Below are 19,798 nucleotides of genomic sequence, written 5' to 3'. Positions count from 1 at the left end.
AAACACAGCATAATGCCCTAATTATGACTTTATTAATTTAAGTCAGGATTTAATGATTTGAAAAGTGATTTATATTGTTTTGCCTGTTCAGAACAAATGAAATCTGTAGGTTAAATTAATACAGGCTTTTCATCATCGCAAAGTTAAAAAGCTACTTACCAGTAAATTATTTTCATTAGAATAACATCTGAAATTTTAAGCAGTAAGGTAAACAACGGTTACCCATCAAAACTGGCTGATATACAATAAAGTAACATTTTTAATCTTCAAATCTAGTTTTAAAGATAAGCTATGTGTTTTGAAAAACAACTTGCTTCATTTATATAATGGGTTCACAATAACTTATTTGTTGATGCAACTACAGCTCCTGTTCAATGCCAATGAAGGAAATGTAGATAATTTTGTTAGTACCTGTGTTATAAGTCATGAAGAAGAAACTAAACAGTGTATGTTAGCAAATTTTTATGTCTAGCTCATTGACATCAAACAAGTTTTTAAATGTTGTCATATTGAAACTTAATTTTGATAGTTCCTATTTTTTCACTATGATTTTAACAATCAGATATGCTACATTAAACTGTTTTTGTAAAGTGTACTCATTTCATTTTTAGCTTTGCAAGCTTCAAGTTTACTGCTTTCAAAAAAAAATGCTTTTGGCTATTAAAATTTTGGGGTTTTATTTCAACTTCAATTACATAGGTAGGTTTTATTAGCATGGCTTAAATTTTAATATTGATTTTTAATAATTTTGATCGAATTTGATTTAGGCAATTCAGTCCTGGGAAGTTCTTGGGAAGAAGATGGCATTGCCCCTCACGTTTTTCCTTTCTGTCACATTATATTTTTCAATTCCCCTTCTCTGTATTTTTCCCTTCTAAAAATATTGCCATCTGAAACAGTAATGCAGCTTAGTATATTCTTTTATACTGCTCCTAAAGCTAAGCAGAAATGTATAACAACTTAATTTGAGTCCAAAGGGACTCTTAATAGTTGAGTGGTTTGGTTTTGTTTAATTATTGACGACCTTGTTACCCTTCAAGCACTTTAGTATCATCTGATTTATTGTCTTGGAGAGGAAACTGAATCAGGTGGTGTATGAAACATGTGATTTGGAAGTATAAGTTGGTTGCCTGCAGATCCAAGAAGGAAGGTTTTCTTTCTATATGCAATACTAATTTATCTGCTCCATGATAACCATTAGAAAGCAATTTTCATTTCCTGTGATATTTCTAGGTAGTAACTCCCCTCAAGACAAAAGGGTAATCTACTCATTTGTAGTTCTAGTATTATTAGAAGTGAATAAGGCAGATTTTAACAATATTCAGTAGCTGTTAGCACAGAGCAACATAATCCAAAATTGCCATGGTAAAAAGAACTTTACTGTGTGAAGAATAGTGTCTCTGAAGTCCATTAGCTGTAAGGTACTCAATATGACCAAAGGTGTCAGAATGTAATAGCTCTTCTGTATAAACTCTTTAATGGGTTAAAATGTTTGTAGGTATTATAGGTTGTCTTTCTAGGTGGTTTGATTTAGAAGAATTAATGAACAAATTCAATGCATTGATTTTTTTTAAAAGCAATATTACTTTGCATAAAACATATTATAACCCATCAAGATTCTATTAATCATAGGTAAAATAGTCTGAAAGTTTCTTTATATAAAAGGGTGTCTGCACTTCTTTCTGAAATGTCACAAGCTTGAGGCATGCAAACAATATTTTTAATATTTAATATGTTCACATTTTTGACTGTTTCCCTGTTTTAGACTATATGTGAGGATGTATTGTGTAATGTGATAGAACAATTTTGTTTTCCCTTAAATAAGCTAATATTTCTACCATCTTAGCCGAGTTTCCATTATCATGAAGAAATATTGACTTAAAACTCATTTAATAAAACTTTGAAATGTTAATGCAGGATACTTGCTAAGCACATTTCTTTGGTGGTTTTAAGACTCTTAATTTTTTTCAATATGCAGTGATTCAGAAGACATTAAAAAGAAAGCAAAGGGGATCTCCAAAAAGAGAAACACATCCAGTTCCTCTGATACAGAGTCCACTTCATCAGAAGAAAGATCTTCAGACTCCAAGTCAGAATCAGTCTCTAAAAGTGACTCTGAGTCTGGAAAATCTAGAAGTGCTACCTCTAGTAAGGTAAAATGTTTAAAAAAAATTATAAAATATGAAACGATGCATCTAACGATCTATGTGAGTTTCTTTCTGGGGGAATGGAGATGGGTAGTGGTTTTATGGATATCTAAAAAAAATAGAAGTTCTGCAAATATTACTACAGGACCTGGGTCTGACGGGAAGCAAAGCAAAGAAATAAATGTTAGTACATTGTTTCTTAAGGGTTTGAGGATATTCTAGTAGAACCACTAGCTTTGTTTTAAATTATCCTGCTAAAATTGAAAAAAGTGCAGTTAATGCATCTACACTTTAGGTGTATACATAGATTAGTAGAATTAATATTCTTAATGAGTAATCAACTTCTATTGTTCTCTGATAGGAATAAAGGTTATGAAGGATTACATTACTTCAAATTATATTAGTTTTCTTCAAAACATTTACAAAGTAGCAAACTTTCAAATGTCTTTTTTTTAAATTGGATTCTGAAATGTGAAGATGCAAAAGAGTTCAACAGAGCAATTCATGTGTGAATTAAGTTTTAATTGCTTACTTTAGTGAAGAAAAAGAGGTTAGAAGTTCATTTTACTCAAGCTAGCATTATAGAGTGTCCTGGTTTCGGCTGGGATAGGGTTAAATTTCTTCCTAGTGCTGTGTTTTGGATTTAGTACAAGACGAATGTTGATAACACACTGATGTTTTCAGTTGTTGCTAAGTACCCTCCTAGTCCAAGGGCAGCTCCCATGCCTACTGACTGAGCTAGGTACACAAGATGGGAGGGAACATAATCAGGACAGCCAGCCCAGCTGGCTAACGGGGTATTCCATACCATGTGACGTCATGCTCAGTATATGAACGGTAGGCGTGATCCAGGAAGTACCGATCTCTACTTGGTTATCGGTCAGCGTGGGTGGTGAGCAATTGCATTGTGCATCACTCATTTTGTATATTCTATCATTATTTATTATTATTATTTTCCCTTTTCTGTTCTATTAAACTGTCTTTATCTCGACCCACGAGTTTTTCTCACTCTTACCCTTCCGATTCTCTCCCCGTCCCACTGGGGGGGCAGGGGAGTGAGTGAGTGGCTGCGTGGTATTTGGCTGTCTGCCAGATTAAACCACGACAGTGGGTAATGCGAAAGGATGGGGAAGTCCGGTGTGTACCTCAAGGGGATTTGATTTTGAGTGAAAATAGCCAATGAACTGAATTGTATGATGTCAATTTTTATATGATATTGTATACCATTATTTCTATAGTTGCTATCCATGGTATTGCAGTAAAAATCACCCAGATTAATGAAGAATGAACTAACTCCAATGAAACCGAGCAAAGTGCAACGATGATAGAACCGGACGAGCGCAGCAATAATGGAACCAGAACTGACTTCAGGATGCAACAGCCCAACACCATACACCATCTCTCCTGCCCTGAAAGACTGTTATAACAGATGGAGCCCAAAGTCGTGGACTAAATGAACTCAATGGACATTTTAGAGGGATAGTCCATAGACTAAGGGAATTATATCTGTGTGTGCATATATATATATGTATATATAAAAAGAAAGATAGTGGTGATTAATTGAAATGTGTCGAAAAATGTGAGACCTAAGCACAACGTAAATGGTGTAGAATAAGGGGTGGATACTGTCCTGGTTTCGGCTGGGAGAGGGTTAAATTTCTTCCTAGTGCTGTGTTTTGGATTTAGTATGAGGAGAATGTTGATAACACACTGATGTTTTCAGTTGTTGCTAAGTGCCCTCCTAGTCCAAGGACAGCTCCCATGCCTACTGACTGAGCTAGGTACACAAGATGGGAGGGAACATAATCAGGACAGCCAGCCCAGCTGGCTAACGGGGTATTCCATACCATGTGACGTCATGCTCAGTATATGAATGGTAGGCGTGATCCAGGAAGTAGCGATCGCTACTTGGTTATCGGTCAGCGCGGGTGGTGAGCAATTGCATTGTGCATCACTCATTTTGTATATTCTATCATTATTTATTATTATTATTTTCCCTCTTCTGTTCTATTAAACTGTCTTTATCTCAACCTACGAGTTTTTCTCACTCTTACCCTTCTGTTTCTCTCCCCGTCCCACTGTGTGTGGGGGGAGTGAGTGAGCGGCTGCGTGGTATTTGGGTGCCTGCCAGGTTAAACCACGACATAGAGCTAAAGCTAATAGCATGAATTGGATTCTCTTTATCTATCTACATTTCATTTAAAAAATAAATAAATGTGGAACTGTATGCTAAAACTGTTAAGGTAGAAGAGTAAAAGAATTTCTGAAACTTATTTTTCTGTTACCAAAGATTTCCTGTGCATTTCTTTCCTATATATTTTATAAAAATTTGCAGGGTAGAATCGTATCTCAGAAGTTTCCATTTTAATACCGCTATGTGGTTTTGAAAATTAAGTGATACTCCTAAGCTTTTTAAATTAAGCCAAGACATTTTGATCCGGATTCCAGTATAGATTGCTGAATTGTCAAAAAAGGCATCATCTGTTGCATTTGACGCAATTGTAGAAGCTGGTGGACAGTTGTGTTTTGAACAGTTAAGAGGGAAGTCTGTAACTTTATTAAGCTGTTTCGGTGCGCGTTTCCTTTAATTGACGAGATAAGGCTCTATATTTCTCTAGATCTTGAACTTATGTTGTAAATGGTCTTTGGTTTGTAACTTTATAGGTCTGCCTAGGAACTCTGAGTTGTAACCTTAACTTTTAATCTATTCCCTTCTTCTACCAAGCAGAACAAAAGATGAAGTAAGACTGTAGCTTTTGAGAAATGGAGGTGTGTTTCCATGATTTGATCATTGTTTCCTGCCCAAATACCTCATTGAGTAACGCACCTATGTCAAAGTTCTTTTCTAATAGAGAAGCCAAACTGGAACTCACCAAAAAAATGTTAGCACAATAAATGTAATCTAAATCCTCTCAGAATAAACTCTTTTGATTCTAGATGGAACATGAATTAGTTCTAAAAGTTTGCATCTTCTCATATTAGCGCAGTATTTTTCACCAGGAAGTAATAGGTACTCTGACCTGCTTAGTTCTGAACAGCCACTGCAGAATCATATTCAAACAACAGCGTCCTCTCCCTGCTGCATTTGTCCATTTTTCTCAGGATGTCAGGGCCATCGTTCATTATTTCTTTCACTACGCTTATCATAGAATCATAGAATCATAGAATCATACAGGTTGGAAAAGACCTCTAAGATCATCGTGTCCAACCGTCAACCCAACACCACCATGCCCACTACACCATGTCCCTAAGGGCCTCATCTACACGTCTTTTAAATACCTCCAGGGATGGTGACTCCACCACTTCCCTGGGCAGCCTGTTCCAAGGCCTGACCACTCTTTCAGTAAAGAAATTTTTCCTAATGTTCAATCTAAACCTCCCTTGGCACAACTTGAGGCCATTTCCTCTTGTCCTATCGCTAGTTACTTGGGAGAAGAGACCAACACCCACCTCGCTACACCCTCCTTTCAGGTAGTTGTAGAGTGCGATGAGGTCTCCCCTCAGCCTCCTCTTCTCCAGGCTAAACAACCCCAGTTCCCTCAGCCGCTCCTCATAAGACTTGTGCTCCAGGCCCTTCACCAGCTTCGTTGCCCTCCTCTGGACGCGCTCCAGCACCTCCATGTCCTTCTTGTAGTGAGGGGCCCAAAACTGGACACAGTATTCGAGGTGCGGCCTCACCAGTGCCGAGTACAGGGGCACGATCACCTCCCTATTCCTGCTGGCCACACTATTTCTGATACAGGACTGGACTGTTCTGGTTCTTATCTGGACTGTTCTGGTTCTTTCGCAGGATATGTGAGGACTACTAGCATAAAGAAGCTTTTTGTATTTTAAAACAGCAGTCGAGAATGTGTGAAGTCAAATGTACTGAATAATATGAGAACTGGAATGTCCAAGAAGTTTGGGATTGTTTTGTTGAAGTCAATAGAATATTGTCTAGCCCTTGGATCTTAAGAGAAGAAAAAGAACCTTGCAGGAGTAGTCCTAAAGCTTTACTTGATTAAGAAGCACCTAAAAAGAAATGTGTTAGGAACTGTCGCGGATGGAGTGAGAGGGAGAGATGCACTTCACTCGTAAAAGAGAAGCAGCAATATGTTTATTGATGTAAGACAGCGATTTAACAAAGTTTGATAGTAAATGCGAAAGTGAGTTAACAAGATTCGATGGCAAGGTACACTTGATTATTTACTGCATGGAGGACAGGGGCAGACAAAACTGTCAGGGAGACCCTCCCGTTGAGTCATGAGGTTCAAAAAGGACCCCCTTGCTTTCTAAACTCCTTCTCAGAGAGAAGTCTAGGTGCGGCTGGATCCAATCCTAGTCCCAGACTTGGTCAACGGTTTATGTCTAAAGGATTATATATGCGCAATCAATCCTTTATATCACTTAGCTAAGATTTCAAAGTTTGGCATGCTATTAGTCACTTACTGAGGATCTGTTGTGGCAAGGAATCTCTCAACCTCGAGGAGTAACCTTGAGAGGTGTCCCTGCTCAAGGGGAGATCCTGGCATGCAGCCCGCTGCCGTGCAGGAGAGCTCAAAGGGCTCTTGGACTGCCCGCTATTTATGGGGGTAAGATGATTGATTCATAGTCATATTTACATACCAACTGCAGACATTAGGACATTAGTTTCCTCCAAATTTGGCTGGAGTCAGACATTGACCAGCACTGTGGTTAGGTGGATGCATTGCCTATTGTGTTGTTATTTGTCTCCCCTGAATCCACTTTGAGCTGGATGCATCCATCACGACCAGGCACATCCATCACGGTCGCCACAGGTGGTTATCGCTTGAGCAGGGTTATGGGAAAAGGTCAGGTCGGGGGCAGGGGGAGCACACCGTCACAGGAACAAAAAGAGTTTATAAGCAATTGACAGAAGACTTGATCAGAGTCAAGAGGTAGAACTGAAAAATTGCAAAGCTTTTAAACATCATAAAAAATATTAAAACAAATAGCAATGGTTTTATATGCATGGCAGCAAGAAAGGAGGCAAGGAGATTATTGAAAAGAAAAGATAGCATGGAGCTCACTATCCAAAAGCTAAATGACTATGTTTAAATTCTTTTTCACTAAGAAATTAGGGTATTTAATGTAAGAGCAACAAGCTATGGCTGATGGACTAGTATATGTAAACAGCAATGGTCATATATGAATTGGGGGTGGGGGGTAAGTGAATGTAATGGTCTTAAACATAGAGGACTGTTTCAGTGTATTGTATTAATCTCTAGGACCATTAAGTTAGTTTCCATTTAAGCTATGTTGAATGCCTGTGTTTATACCTGGGGTGTTTCTGATATTTGGTTATATTCAGAAGTGTAATTGGATGAGGGGGTGGAGGGGAGAATCACAGGTATTTTGTGTCAAAGGTGATTGTTATGCTAACTAACTTAATATTTTTGGAGAGAGGCCTGTTTTGAGCCCTGTGATGATAAGTGGAGCTAACTGATGATAACCTAGATAGCCCTTCCAAACTGGAAAGAAAAGCAATAGTTAACAAACTTTAAAGAACATTATAGATAAAGTCTTATATACAGCCCTTGTGTTGAGGTATATTTTACAAGAACCACCCATGTTTATTTTACTTCCAGGAAAATCTTGGAATTTTTCTGCTTCCTACCTGGCTTTTTTTCAGGCCACCCAGGAAGCAGACTGTTTCAGCCAGGCCCTCAGAAATGCATGTTTTTCTTCTGAAAGATTTTTTATTAGAAAAGCCATTGCTTATATTATTCTGCTACAGGGCATTCTTAATTTGGTCAGTGTATATGGGGAGATGATTCATTAGGATTTCCTTTCCTTTTAAATAAAACTGCAAATATTTTCTGAAATACATATTGATAAGAGGAGTAGTTAATAGGGTCTGTTTTTATAGTTTCTCAGTTTGCCACACATTATGAACTATGTTACATAGCTAATGTTTAGGGGGTTGTTTACCATTCTATATGTTTTGTTGGGTACCATTGCCATGTTCAGCAGAATTTTTAAAATAAAAAAGGTTCGATTACACTCACATGGGAGCTTAATTTGTGCATACATCCATGCATTTACTAGCATAAAAATAGGTTACAAAAACTTAATATATTATTATTATTATTAATGCTTTCATATTTTTTCTCTTGAAGAATCATTTTGAAAAAGCTGTTGTGTTCACTGTAACTGAGCTGCAGTGAATAGAAAAGTACTGCAGTATTTTATATCATTTTGAAATATGGATAGTTTGAGGTGTTCAGATACATAATATACTGTAAGCATAAATACTGTAGACCTAAAATGCAGATTTGAGGATGATGCATGTATAAGTAGGTGTCTCTACAGTGGGATTTTAAAATCAGCTACTGTTGACCTCCTTATACAAGTACAGTCACTCAGCTGTTAAAAACCTGATCCACTATTTAAAAAAATATACAAAACCAAATTATCTATCTTTCTGCCTGATCTCTTTTCAAGTGCTAACACAATGGAAACAGTGGGTGATCTGTTGACGCATTTGGATTGTCAATGATGGTTTTGTATAAATATTGGGAAGATAAGAAATAAAATTTGCACAGCAAAATATGATTTCATCTGCCTTTTCTCTGCAGTTCTATGGCTCATGCTGCGGTGTGAAATTCTCATTTTGCACACTTTGCAGGCAGAGCACATGAATTATGCATTGAGCAAGAGAAATCTCCTGCTTCAAGTCCTATATGCATTTACCAGGTTCTATCTCTATTACCAAGATGAATTGCAAATGGAGAAATGTTTGATGGAATATAGCTTAACTTCTTTTTTTAGTATTCTGCTTTTCCCATAGTGGGCTCTCTTGGTAGGAAACTGGGTTATATTGTAGACTTAGTTTTAAGAAAAAAAGATGAAAAATTATGTTACAGAGAAATGCCAGACATGTCAGAACCTTTTTATTGTCTTGATTTGGAATGCAAAGCTTTTTTTATTCAATAGAAATATCTCTTGGTAGTGTTTGTTGCAGTCATTGGCTATTTATTATTCCTAGAAAGCCAATCAATTTTCTTTTCTTTCAAAAACCAAAGAAAAAAAAATAATTACATTTGTAAAAAGCAAGACCCATGTAAATAGATTTCTTTGGTGTTTTGTACAGAACATGCACACGATTAATATATACACCCATATATGTATCTAGAAATATATATAAATATGAAAATGTTTGTGTTTATATAGCATGCATACACACACACACATAAGTAGCTGAGTATTTACTTAAGCTTGACACACTTGACTGAAGTAGAAAATAAGACTTGATCATACTTTAACATTAACTTTGTCTTGATTTAGTTAGTTTCTGATTTTATATTTCCTAGATGGTAGGGTTGTTTTGTTTTTTTTTTTTTTGGGGGGGGGTGTTGTTTGGGGTTTTTTTGTTTTAGTTTTTTTTTACAGTAAACTGATTGAACTTAAGTACAGTATTCTGATAAAGTGTGCAGTGGAAATTTTTCTTACCATGCATTACCTTGATGGAATGATTCTGTACTTGTGTCTCACTTTAGGACCATTTTATTTTATTTTTAAGTATAAGAAATAAATTCTCTTGAAGATTTTTTTTTCCATTTTTAAAGATGAATTACGTAGTAGATTCAAAATAATATCAGTGCAGAAATGCATTTTATCTTATAAAATTACATATTAAGCTTTCTGATATGTACTTAGTAACTACTTTAGAATGGTAAAATAAATAACAGAAAAAACAAACTGAAGCATACCATTTGTGTTATTTGTGACAAAGAATGTCCTATCTTAGCTTCAGTAAAAAGATGAACAGTAAAAGGATTTCTTGACTCCAACTCCTAATTTTTTTAAACATCTTGATGTGGCAATGCTGCCACTGGCAGAACTGAAGCATATTCAAAATTCTCATCCTTGTGCTATAGCCTCTCATGTGGGTGAGCCACTTTTTATAGACTTTAATTGGCTGCATAATAAAAGGGAATGGAGAAATCCCATCTCTACTTGAATAATTAGCAAATATAGAACTCTAGCTAAAAATAACCTTTGAACCTTAATCATAGTTGAAGATAGAACTGTATCTTATGGATAAGTGGGGGTAGGGAGTGAAAGAGTTGGGAAACTGAGGGTTTTTTAGAATATATTTGCATTTCGTTTAACCATGTTCTCTTTTGGTATGTTCAGGCGTCTGAAGAGTTTGTAGTTTAGCAAAAAAGTTGTGATACTTTATAGTAAAAGTGCTGCAGATAACAGCTAAACCCCTGTTTTGGGGCTAAATATTCACCAAATGGTGCTATAAAAAGTCTTGGAATTCATTAAAACAATTGTCATGAAATGGTTTCTCTGACACTTCATAGACATGAGTAATTCAAGTAGCACCTGTAACTTATGAAGTATACTATTTATGCTCATTTCACAGATGAAAAAAAATTAGCCAAAAGCAGCTAAATGACTTGTCAATAATCACACTGGAAGAGAAAAATGAAGTCTGGTAGTTGTGACCAAAATGGAACTCTGGAGAGCTGGTTCTGCAACAGAGTCTCTCACTAATTCTGTACAAGGCATATAAGGAAGGAATCACATTAGCACCATTTTAAAGATATTTTTGTAATATTTCCTTTGTCCAGAGGGGTTTTGTGTTTCAGATAATCAGCAACAGTAGAACACTGAAGTACCGTAGTGATAAAGACCATTCAAGTATGTTCATTTAAAAATAATTAAAACAATAAGTGGCTTCCATTCTGCTCTGTCCACAAGATTCTTCTCCTCTCAGAATATCTAAAGCACATCTGTAATGATCACATAAGTGGATACTGTCTATTTGAGCCATGGGTTTATTGGAAGAAAATGAAGAGCAATGTCATTTTGTCCCAGGTCAAGCCTGATAGTCATTAACATCAACGGCTTCAAATAGCGAGAACATTAGCTAGTTTCTTTCATGTTCTTTGGAGGAAACCAAGGAATTTCTCCCCAAATTGGAAAAAAAATAGACTTGGCATTAATGTTAGCTTGCAACTGAGAGACTAGAAGAAAGGGAATGTACCTTTAGAAAAGAGGGGTCGTTTTATTCTATGGTGACAATCAAAGAAAGTGATTCTAGCTGCTGAGCTGCTGAGAGGGACTCCAGGCTCCTGTAGGAATTTGTATCCTGAGTGCCTGAAGAGACTGTGACAGCTTGGAAATAATGCTCAAGACATGGAGGCCAGGATGGGCATATGGAGTTTTATTGTTTTATTTAGACCTGTTCATTTATTAGAAAAGGTAAAAGAATAATATATGTGTATGCATTTGGCTGTCATGTGCTGTTGAAGAGGAAACTGGTAAACTAGAAGGTTCACAGAAGTGGGACTCCTGGAAAGACTACGTTTAAATTACTTGCAATACCTTGGGTAATGAGCAATGTCTTAAGATCTAAGGGCAGTTGACAAATTATCTGAAAGAATGACAAAGCCGCCTGTCTGGTGCGTGAGTCAGAGAGGGTGAAGGCAGAAGGAGTTCTGCAGCCAATCCAGATGAAGGATGCTTAAGAGTGGATAGGAACAGCATGATGACAAACTGTCTGATGAGCATCCAGTGGGTAACGTGTCCAGGTTCTGGCTATGTCCAAAGATCAATCCTTTTTACTAAATCACTCTATTGAGAGCCCATTTTGAGCTGTGACACATTAAATTCTCTTCTGAATCATCACTGTCTAGATATGTTCTGTAAGTGTGACCAACATTCACTCTTATTAGATATGTTTAGAACTTTTTATTGAGCTGTATTGAAACAAATTTAAACAAATTTTGTTGAAATAGTCTGTTTGCCAAGTCACTGAGATTACTCTATTGCTGCTCTACTCTTTACTTACAGTACTGCCAATCTTTATTATTAGAATTCATCTTAAGGCTTAAAATTGAAACTTTTTTTGTGACAAAAATCAGCTTTTTTTTATTTGTCCAGCAATTAAGTAAAGTCCCAGTATATGATGGAACAGGATTCCCTGCTCCTCGATATGGAAACAGAAATGTTAGTACCCAAGTCTTTTGTCTTAAAAAAAAAAAAAAAAAATGCTTGTATCTCTATTTTAATGGTCTCAACAGAAGAAAAGTGTCTGATCTGTCACCAAAAGTTTTCTTTGAGTAGCAACTATTATGAATATTAAATGGAAATATGAGCTTCAGAAGAGTAAATGTAATTCAAATGTGGAGTTTGGGTTCAGCTTACCTGTACAAAGAAATCTTTCTCAGTAGGTGAATTCTCTGAATGCTGAGCCCTGAAAATGGATACATTTTTCTTTTACAGCAGAGAAAATACACTTTGCATTATAAAAGTATAAAAGACTTTTCTTTTGCTCATATGGTAAAAGATGAAACATTCATATATTTTGACAGAAAGAAGAAAAAACAGGACAAGATAGAAATGCTCCAAATAAACAAGGCGTGCTTCTCTTAGATTTAGATGACTGTAAGTATCTTGATTAAAGCCTTATTTTTTCCATGGCATAAATTCAATTCAGTTAATTCAATGAAATTTTAAATGTCTGAAACACTGATTCTGTTCACTTATCGTACCAGCTTCCTGACAAAAAAAAAATATTGCTCAGACTATCAACTTATTTTTAAGTGTAATTATTATAATACATGATTTTGTTTATTTTAGAACTGAGAAATAGTTTCAAAATTTAGAATGTATTAGTATGTAAAACATTTATTTTGATAATTTTTGTATGTCTGGACTTGTTTTCTATCCTCAGGTACCAATGGATGTTACTTGTACAACATCTGTGCAACATATGAACCAATTATGGTACTATAATGTCCTGGTTTTGGCTGGGATGGAGTTGATTTTCTTCCTGTTAAATGGTATAGTGCTGTGTTTTGGATGTAGTATGAGAATAATGTTGATAACACACTGATGTTTTAGTTGTTGCTAAGTAATGGACTTTTCATCTTCCCGTGCCCTGCCAGTGCGCAGGGGGCTGGGAGGGAGCGTGGCCGGGACGGCTGGCCCAGCTGGCCAATGGGCTATTCCATACCATATGAAGTCATGCTCAGCATATAAGGCTGGACAAAGAAAAAGAAGTGGGGGGACGTTCGGAGTGATGGCGTTTGTCTTCCCAAGTAACCGTTACGTGTGATGGAGCCCTGCTTTCCTGGAGATGGCTGAACACCTGCCTGCCGATGGGAAGTAGTGAATGAATTCCTGGTTTTGCTTTGCTTGCGTGCGCGGCTTTTGCTTTCCCTGTTAAACTGTCTTTATCTCAATCCATGAGTTTTCTCACTTTTACCCTTCTGATTCTCTCCCCCATCCCACCCGGGGTGGGGGTGAGCAAGCGGCTGCGTGGTGCTCAGTGGCCGGCTGGGGTTAAACCACGACATATAATAAGATACTAAAGATCACAATTTTGAAGAACAGATTAAAATGTAATCTTGAAAGGGTAGGGTAGAGCTGGCGTTGGTTTTTGACTATGCTTTGTAGTGCAGTTCTTCAGGTTTACTTCTCTAGGTGCAACATGTTAGAATTGCATTAATATGTACTTTGCACATAACTCGTAAATGAAAATGTGCTGAATAGTGTCGTGGTTTAACCTGGCAGGCAGCCAAATACCACGCAGCCGCTCACTCACTCCCCCCACCCCCCCAGTGGGACGGGGAGAGAATCGGAAGGGTAGGAGTGAGAAAAACTCGTGGGTTGAGATAAAGACAGTTTAATAGAACAGAAAAAGGGAAAATAATAATGATAATAATGATAGAATATACAAAATGAGTGATGCACAATGCAATTGCTCACCACCCGCGCTGACCGATAACCAAGTAGCGATCGGTACTTCCTGGATCACACCTACCTTTCATATACTGAGCATGACGTCACATGGTATGGAATACCCCATTGGCCAGCTGGGCTGGCTGTCCTGGCTGTGCTCCCTCCCAACGCTTGTTTTGGTTTGGGTTTTTTTCTTAAGCTGAATGTCCTTGACTAGGAGGGTACTTAGCAACAACTGAAAACATCAGTGTGTTATCAACATTCTCCTCATACTAAATCCAAAACACAGCACTAGGAAGAAATTTAACCCTATCCCAGCCGAAACCAGGACAAATAGTTTGGATCACACTGGAGGATAAAACAGAGGAAAAAGTGGAAAAGGAGGAAAAAATGTTTTTAATGTAAAAAAGTGTGGTCTATACATATATCAGTTTTATTTATATTTTCATTGTTTATATTGAGTATTGGGACTATATGTCTGAAAAAAATAATCTTCTGCTATTAAGAATCATATATATGAGGATAAAATAATTAGATCAAGACGTAAAACCTTTTTACACTTAAGGAAAATAGCTTATTGTCCTTCCCAGTATTTAAAATTTTTAATATTAAGTATCAATTGCCTTTTTACTTCTAGTCTATCCTGTGACAACGCCCGTGGCAGTTCCTGCAGCAGCTTTTTTGTCCCCAAGTTTAACAGCAGACCTAGAGGGATTAAGTCTGTCGGGTTCATCAGTCACTGATGTAAGTAACCTTTAAAAAGGAAGGGGGGTGTCTTAATTTAATCATTTAACATGTTTTTGAGGCAGTCATTAAATTGATTTTTTTAAAATACTTTCACCTATAAAGGTCTTGTATGAAATTCTGGTTTACATGCAAGTCTGGCAGCTTTTTTTGGTCTGTAATAATTGCATTCTGAAAGGTGGAGAAAAGTATGAATATTGCATATCTGAGAAGGATGCCTTCAAGGATTTTTAACCTTCTCTTTCAATCTGTCTTTCTCTCTGCCTCAGGGAAACTTGAATTCAGAAATTAAGTATCCAAACTATACAAATCTTTCAAATCATCTAATTGCTACACTATCAAAAATAAACTACAAAAAAATCACATACTCATTAATTCTCAGCCTGTTTGTTTACCATACATGTCTCCAATTATGACATTTTGCTACTTGGAAGTAATTTTTCATGAGTATATGAAGCATAGCCCCTGGATGCAAATAAAAAGGGTATAGATTTGCAATCAGTGGTGTATCAGTATGTGTCATGATTCATTCTGTTAGTGCTTTCTGCTTTGTAGCACTTTCCCTTAGGGAATCTCAAAACTATAGGTATAATTAAGGTTAGCAAAATCATGGAGGTAGAGGGCATTCCTTTGTTGGGGGAAAGGCTAGTGGTTTGTGTTCTTGGGTATGGGGTGGGGTTTTTTTTTAATCATTTTGTGTGTCTGATTTAAATTTGCAATTTAATAAGGAGTTGCAGCAGTACAACACAGGGTACTTAACCTTATGAAAGTGGATGGGAGTGACCAGAAAAAATACCAGAGGCATGGGCATTTTTTAGCCTAGCCTTGTTTCTAATGAGGCTGGTACATAGAACCTACACTGCAACTTTAATAATTGCTGTTAAAGTACTTTGTGCTGGCTTTGGGAGCAATACATTTGCAAAATTAAATACTTCTTAAATAAAGAAAGTGTATGAAATGATTTAACTCAAGAAATAAAAGATTTTAGCTAATGATTCAGTTTCATGTTTACAGGCTTTAAAATTTTGTGTTTAAAAGGTTGACTTCCAGATAATGTTTTGGGTATTAGCCTTATCTAAGAAAATTGTGATGCAATTTAAATTCCAAGCAGGCCACTAGCAATCGGTGGACATGCAGTCTCTTTACCTGATGCATAGTTGTTCACGTGTTGCACAGTCTGAAAATGCCAGAAATTCTCTTCCATGTTATTCTGCTGTTCAGTATGCAGCATTAGGTGGCAAGCCTGTGTTTAACTACAACTGTGTGGTTATTCCTGTGACTGCAATCCCACAATTGCTTCTTTGCCATCCTTTATGGCTTTAACAGCTCAAAACACAGGCAATCCTCTATTTTCCTGGCTCTGCGTTAGCTTAAGAATGACTGGTGTCTTTGCTTTACTTCAGAATTATCATCTTTCAGGGTAAGTTAAAGATAGCAATCAGTAATGTCGGATGCTTGAGAACACCTCCTGTTTGCTAATGTCTTTAGTCCTTTCATCATCTACAATACACGAACACATGTTCCACTCCCACATTCGCGCTTGCTGTCCTCATGATTGCCAAGATTCATCTGCTAAATTGCTTCTCCCCATTCTTCAGAAGGTAGCTGCAATGAAATAGAGGTGTTAGAAAGAGCTAGAAGGTGTAGGCTAAACAGCGGAGGAAGTTCTGCATAAAAGGGTTGATTCTGCAAAATGCCTCTTTCCTGGTACTACTGAGTTCCTGGTAAAACATGTAACCAGCAAAGAAGCTGGAACATTTCCTCATACTCCCTGCTCTGGAAACAACCCAAATCATATAAGAACTAATTGTTGCTGCCTGCATAGTGATTACACGTTTTGGGCTGTATTCTGTTTTCAGATCTATGCTCAACTCTCATTGCCCTTAGCTGTAGATGTACATGAGGTCCTTTGCTGAGTTTTGTGCTTGAGGAAGCAACAAAAATTAAATGCTAAGGTTAAAAGCTGTTCTTTCAAACGATATTCATATACTGTGAAAAGTCTTGCATGCAAGTAGTTAAATAACTATAGTCACATGTTGTTCAGTGCCATCAGGTAATTTTCTAAAAATGAAAATATAAAAACAGCTTTTAAGATTTTAAGTGGGAATGTCCCTCTTAAAATAGTATTTTTAATTTAATCTGTGACCACTAGTTCTAAAAATAAGAATAGTTGTCATACTTGAGAAAACTTTTTATTCCTTCAGTGGGAGAGAAAATGAATTTAACTGTAGGGCACATGCCAAACTAACAGTGAGAAATTAATTTATTACTAGGCAATGGAAAGCATGGAGTAAAAATAGATAAGTACAATATATGACCCTAATATCAAAGAAATGTAGCAGCCACTTATCTTGGAATATGTCAGGCAGTCTTATTCAAATCATTCAGCACTGTAATTGGATATAGCTTTTAGAAAACTTATAACTCCAAATTCATAGCTGCTGAACATTATAGAAAGCATAAATACAAGAACGGTTTTACAGTAATGCTATGGGTCTCTTTAAACCAACAAAACCAAAATATCCTTGAATAGAAACTACAGTGCACAGCATGACACTTCGTCCTGCAGCTCATTTGTTTTTATGATTCATGTTTACATATAACACATTTCCCTGTCATATAAATGCACACATGCATATTATAGTTTGTTCCAGAAAAAAAATAAATTCTCTGGTAATTTATGGATAACTTTCATCCAACTGGATGCAAAACATAGTAAATCCTTGTGCATGCTTCGGCGCCGGTACATGTAGTCTCTCTTCAGGTGGCTCAACCAAACCAGATAAATGAGGTCGCCAGAGGCTACTACTGGGGCTTTTCGGAGTGTGCATGCAAGAGAAGTCAGACCTAATGTCGTGGTTTAACCCCAGCCAGCAGCTAAACCCCACGCAGCCGCTCACTCACCCCCCAACTCCGGTAGGATGGGGGAGAGAATCGGGAGGGCACAAGTAGGAAAGCTCCCGGGTTGAGATAAAAACAGTTTAATAATTGAAATAAAAGAGAGTAGAACAGTAATAATAACAATGAGAACAACAACAATAGCAGAATATACAAAGCAGGCAATGCACAATGCAACTGCTCACTGACTGTTGACTGCGTGTCACGAACGGAGGGCGAGCCCCCCCCCACACCTGGTTTTTATACTAAGCATGATGTCACATGGTATAGAATACCCCATTGGCCAGCTGGGTCAACCACCCCAGCTGTGCTCCCCGTGCCCGCTACAGCTTGACCTGCACGTGGCAGGGCATGGGAGGCTGAAAAGAGAAAACAAAAGTCTCCCCCATGCAAGCACCATCCAGCAACAACCAAAGCATCAATGGGCCACCAACACTCCTCTCATACCAAACCCAAAACACAGCACACCCCCCAAGCTACTGGGAAGAAAGTTAACTCTGTCCCAGCCGGAACCAGGACAGTATCCACCCCTTATTCTATACCATCTACATCATGCCCAGGTCTCACATTTTCCCATACATTCCAATTAGTCACCGCTACTTTTCCTGCCTTTTGATATATACACACACACATATATCATTCCCTTAGTCCATGGGCCAACCCTCTAAAATATCTGTTGAGTTCATTTAGTCCATGACTTAGGGCTCCATGTGTCATGGGCAGGAGAGATGGTGTGTGGTGTTGGACTGCTGCATGCTGAGGCCAGTTCTGGTTCCATTATCACTGCGCTCGTCCGGTTCAATCATCGTTGCACTTTGCTCGGTTTCATCGGAGTTCATTCTTCATTTATCTGGGTGATTCTTACTGCATTACCGTTGATATGACATATAGTAATGGTGAACATAGAAGTGATGACATACAGTATTATATAGCAATTAATATCATACAATCCAGTTCATTGGCTATATCAAATACCCACCGGTACCCTTTTGGGTCCTTGAAATACCCTCTCCTGAGGTAGTCTATGCCAAGGATGCACGGAGCCTCTGGGCCAGTCACAATGGGGTGCTTCTGCCACTCGTTCCCACTTAGGCTCACTTCGGCCTCCAATACAGTTAACTCTTGGGATCCCCCTGTCACTCCAGAAATACAGATGGGTTCTGCCCCTTTATAGCTTGATGGCGTCAGGGTACACTGTGCCCCGGTGTCTACGAGAGCCTTATACTCCTGTGGGTCTGATGTGCCAGGCCATCGAATCCACACAGTCCAGTAAACCTGGTTGTCCCTTTCCTCCACCTGGCTGGAGGCAGGGCCCCTCTAGTCCTGGTCATCATATTCGCTATCCACTTCTTGTAAGTACAAATCATAAGTCCCTATATTACGATCGGAAGTGGAATCAGCCCTTCTACTCTGTCTGGGGAACTGCTCACCGGAGACTGGAGCAGCAGTTTTCCTGGGAGAACCCCCTTGTGTGATTGTTTTTCCTTGCAACTCACATACCCGTGCCTCTAGGGTCGAGGTAGATTTTCCATCCCACTTCCTCATGTCCTCTCCGTGGTCACGCAGGTAAAACCACAGGGTGCCCCGGGTCGTATACCCATGATATCTCCTCTCTTGAGCAGAGGGACGCTTGCTCCTAATGGCTGAGACACTGGCCCGTGCAGGTGGGGAGCAGGACATACCCTCTTCAAGTTGCTGGATCTCCCGAGACAGTTTCTCCACAGCAGAGACACAGGCCCGTAGGGAGGAAGAGAGACTTTCTTCGTATTGCCAGAGTTGGCCAGCCAATTCATCCACCATTTGTTCCTCTCCATCTTTCCAGGTCATTATTGCCAATGAGTTTGCATGTGACGCTGGTGCGCTCCGTACAAATTTCTGCCACATGGGTCGGGTGCATTTGACTTCATCTGGGTCTTTGGATAACTGCTCATTGTTCAGGTCATCATAAATCACTTCCAGCACAGCTAATTCTCTCAGGTACTGGATACCTTTCTCCATGGTGGTCCACTTGCCTGGGTGGCATATAACATCTTCCTTGAAGGGATACCTTTCCTTCACACCTGACAGGAGTCGCCTCCAGAGGCTGAGGACTTGTGCCCCTTGTCCAATTCTTTGTCAATGCCCCCTTCCCTAGCAAGGGATCCCAGCTGCTTGGCTTCCTTCCCCTCTAATTCCAGGCTACTGGCCCCGTTATCCCAGCATCGGAGCAGTCAGGTAACAATGTGCTCGCCTGGACGACGGCTGAAGTCTTTTCGCATATCTCGCAGCTCACCCAGGGATAGGGATCGGATGGTTACCATCTCATTTAC

At 38.3% G+C, this 19,798-nt stretch overlaps 1 protein-coding gene across 1 annotated transcript in view; it reads left to right on the top strand.

The window, feature by feature from the left end:
* Positions 1-19,798, top strand: part of LOC142075037 (AP-3 complex subunit beta-1-like) — a 265,469-nt gene that overhangs the window by 139,377 nt on the left and 106,294 nt on the right. The window contains 3 exon segments of the mRNA XM_075136034.1: positions 1,979-2,153; positions 12,476-12,548; positions 14,485-14,591. Coding sequence (XP_074992135.1) covers positions 1,979-2,153; positions 12,476-12,548; positions 14,485-14,591 — 355 coding nt within the window.

The sequence above is a fragment of the Calonectris borealis genome, chromosome W, assembly GCF_964195595.1.
Source record: "Calonectris borealis chromosome W, bCalBor7.hap1.2, whole genome shotgun sequence".
Lineage (NCBI taxonomy): Eukaryota > Metazoa > Chordata > Aves > Procellariiformes > Procellariidae > Calonectris > Calonectris borealis.
This window is presented reverse-complemented; position numbering and strand designations above follow the sequence as displayed.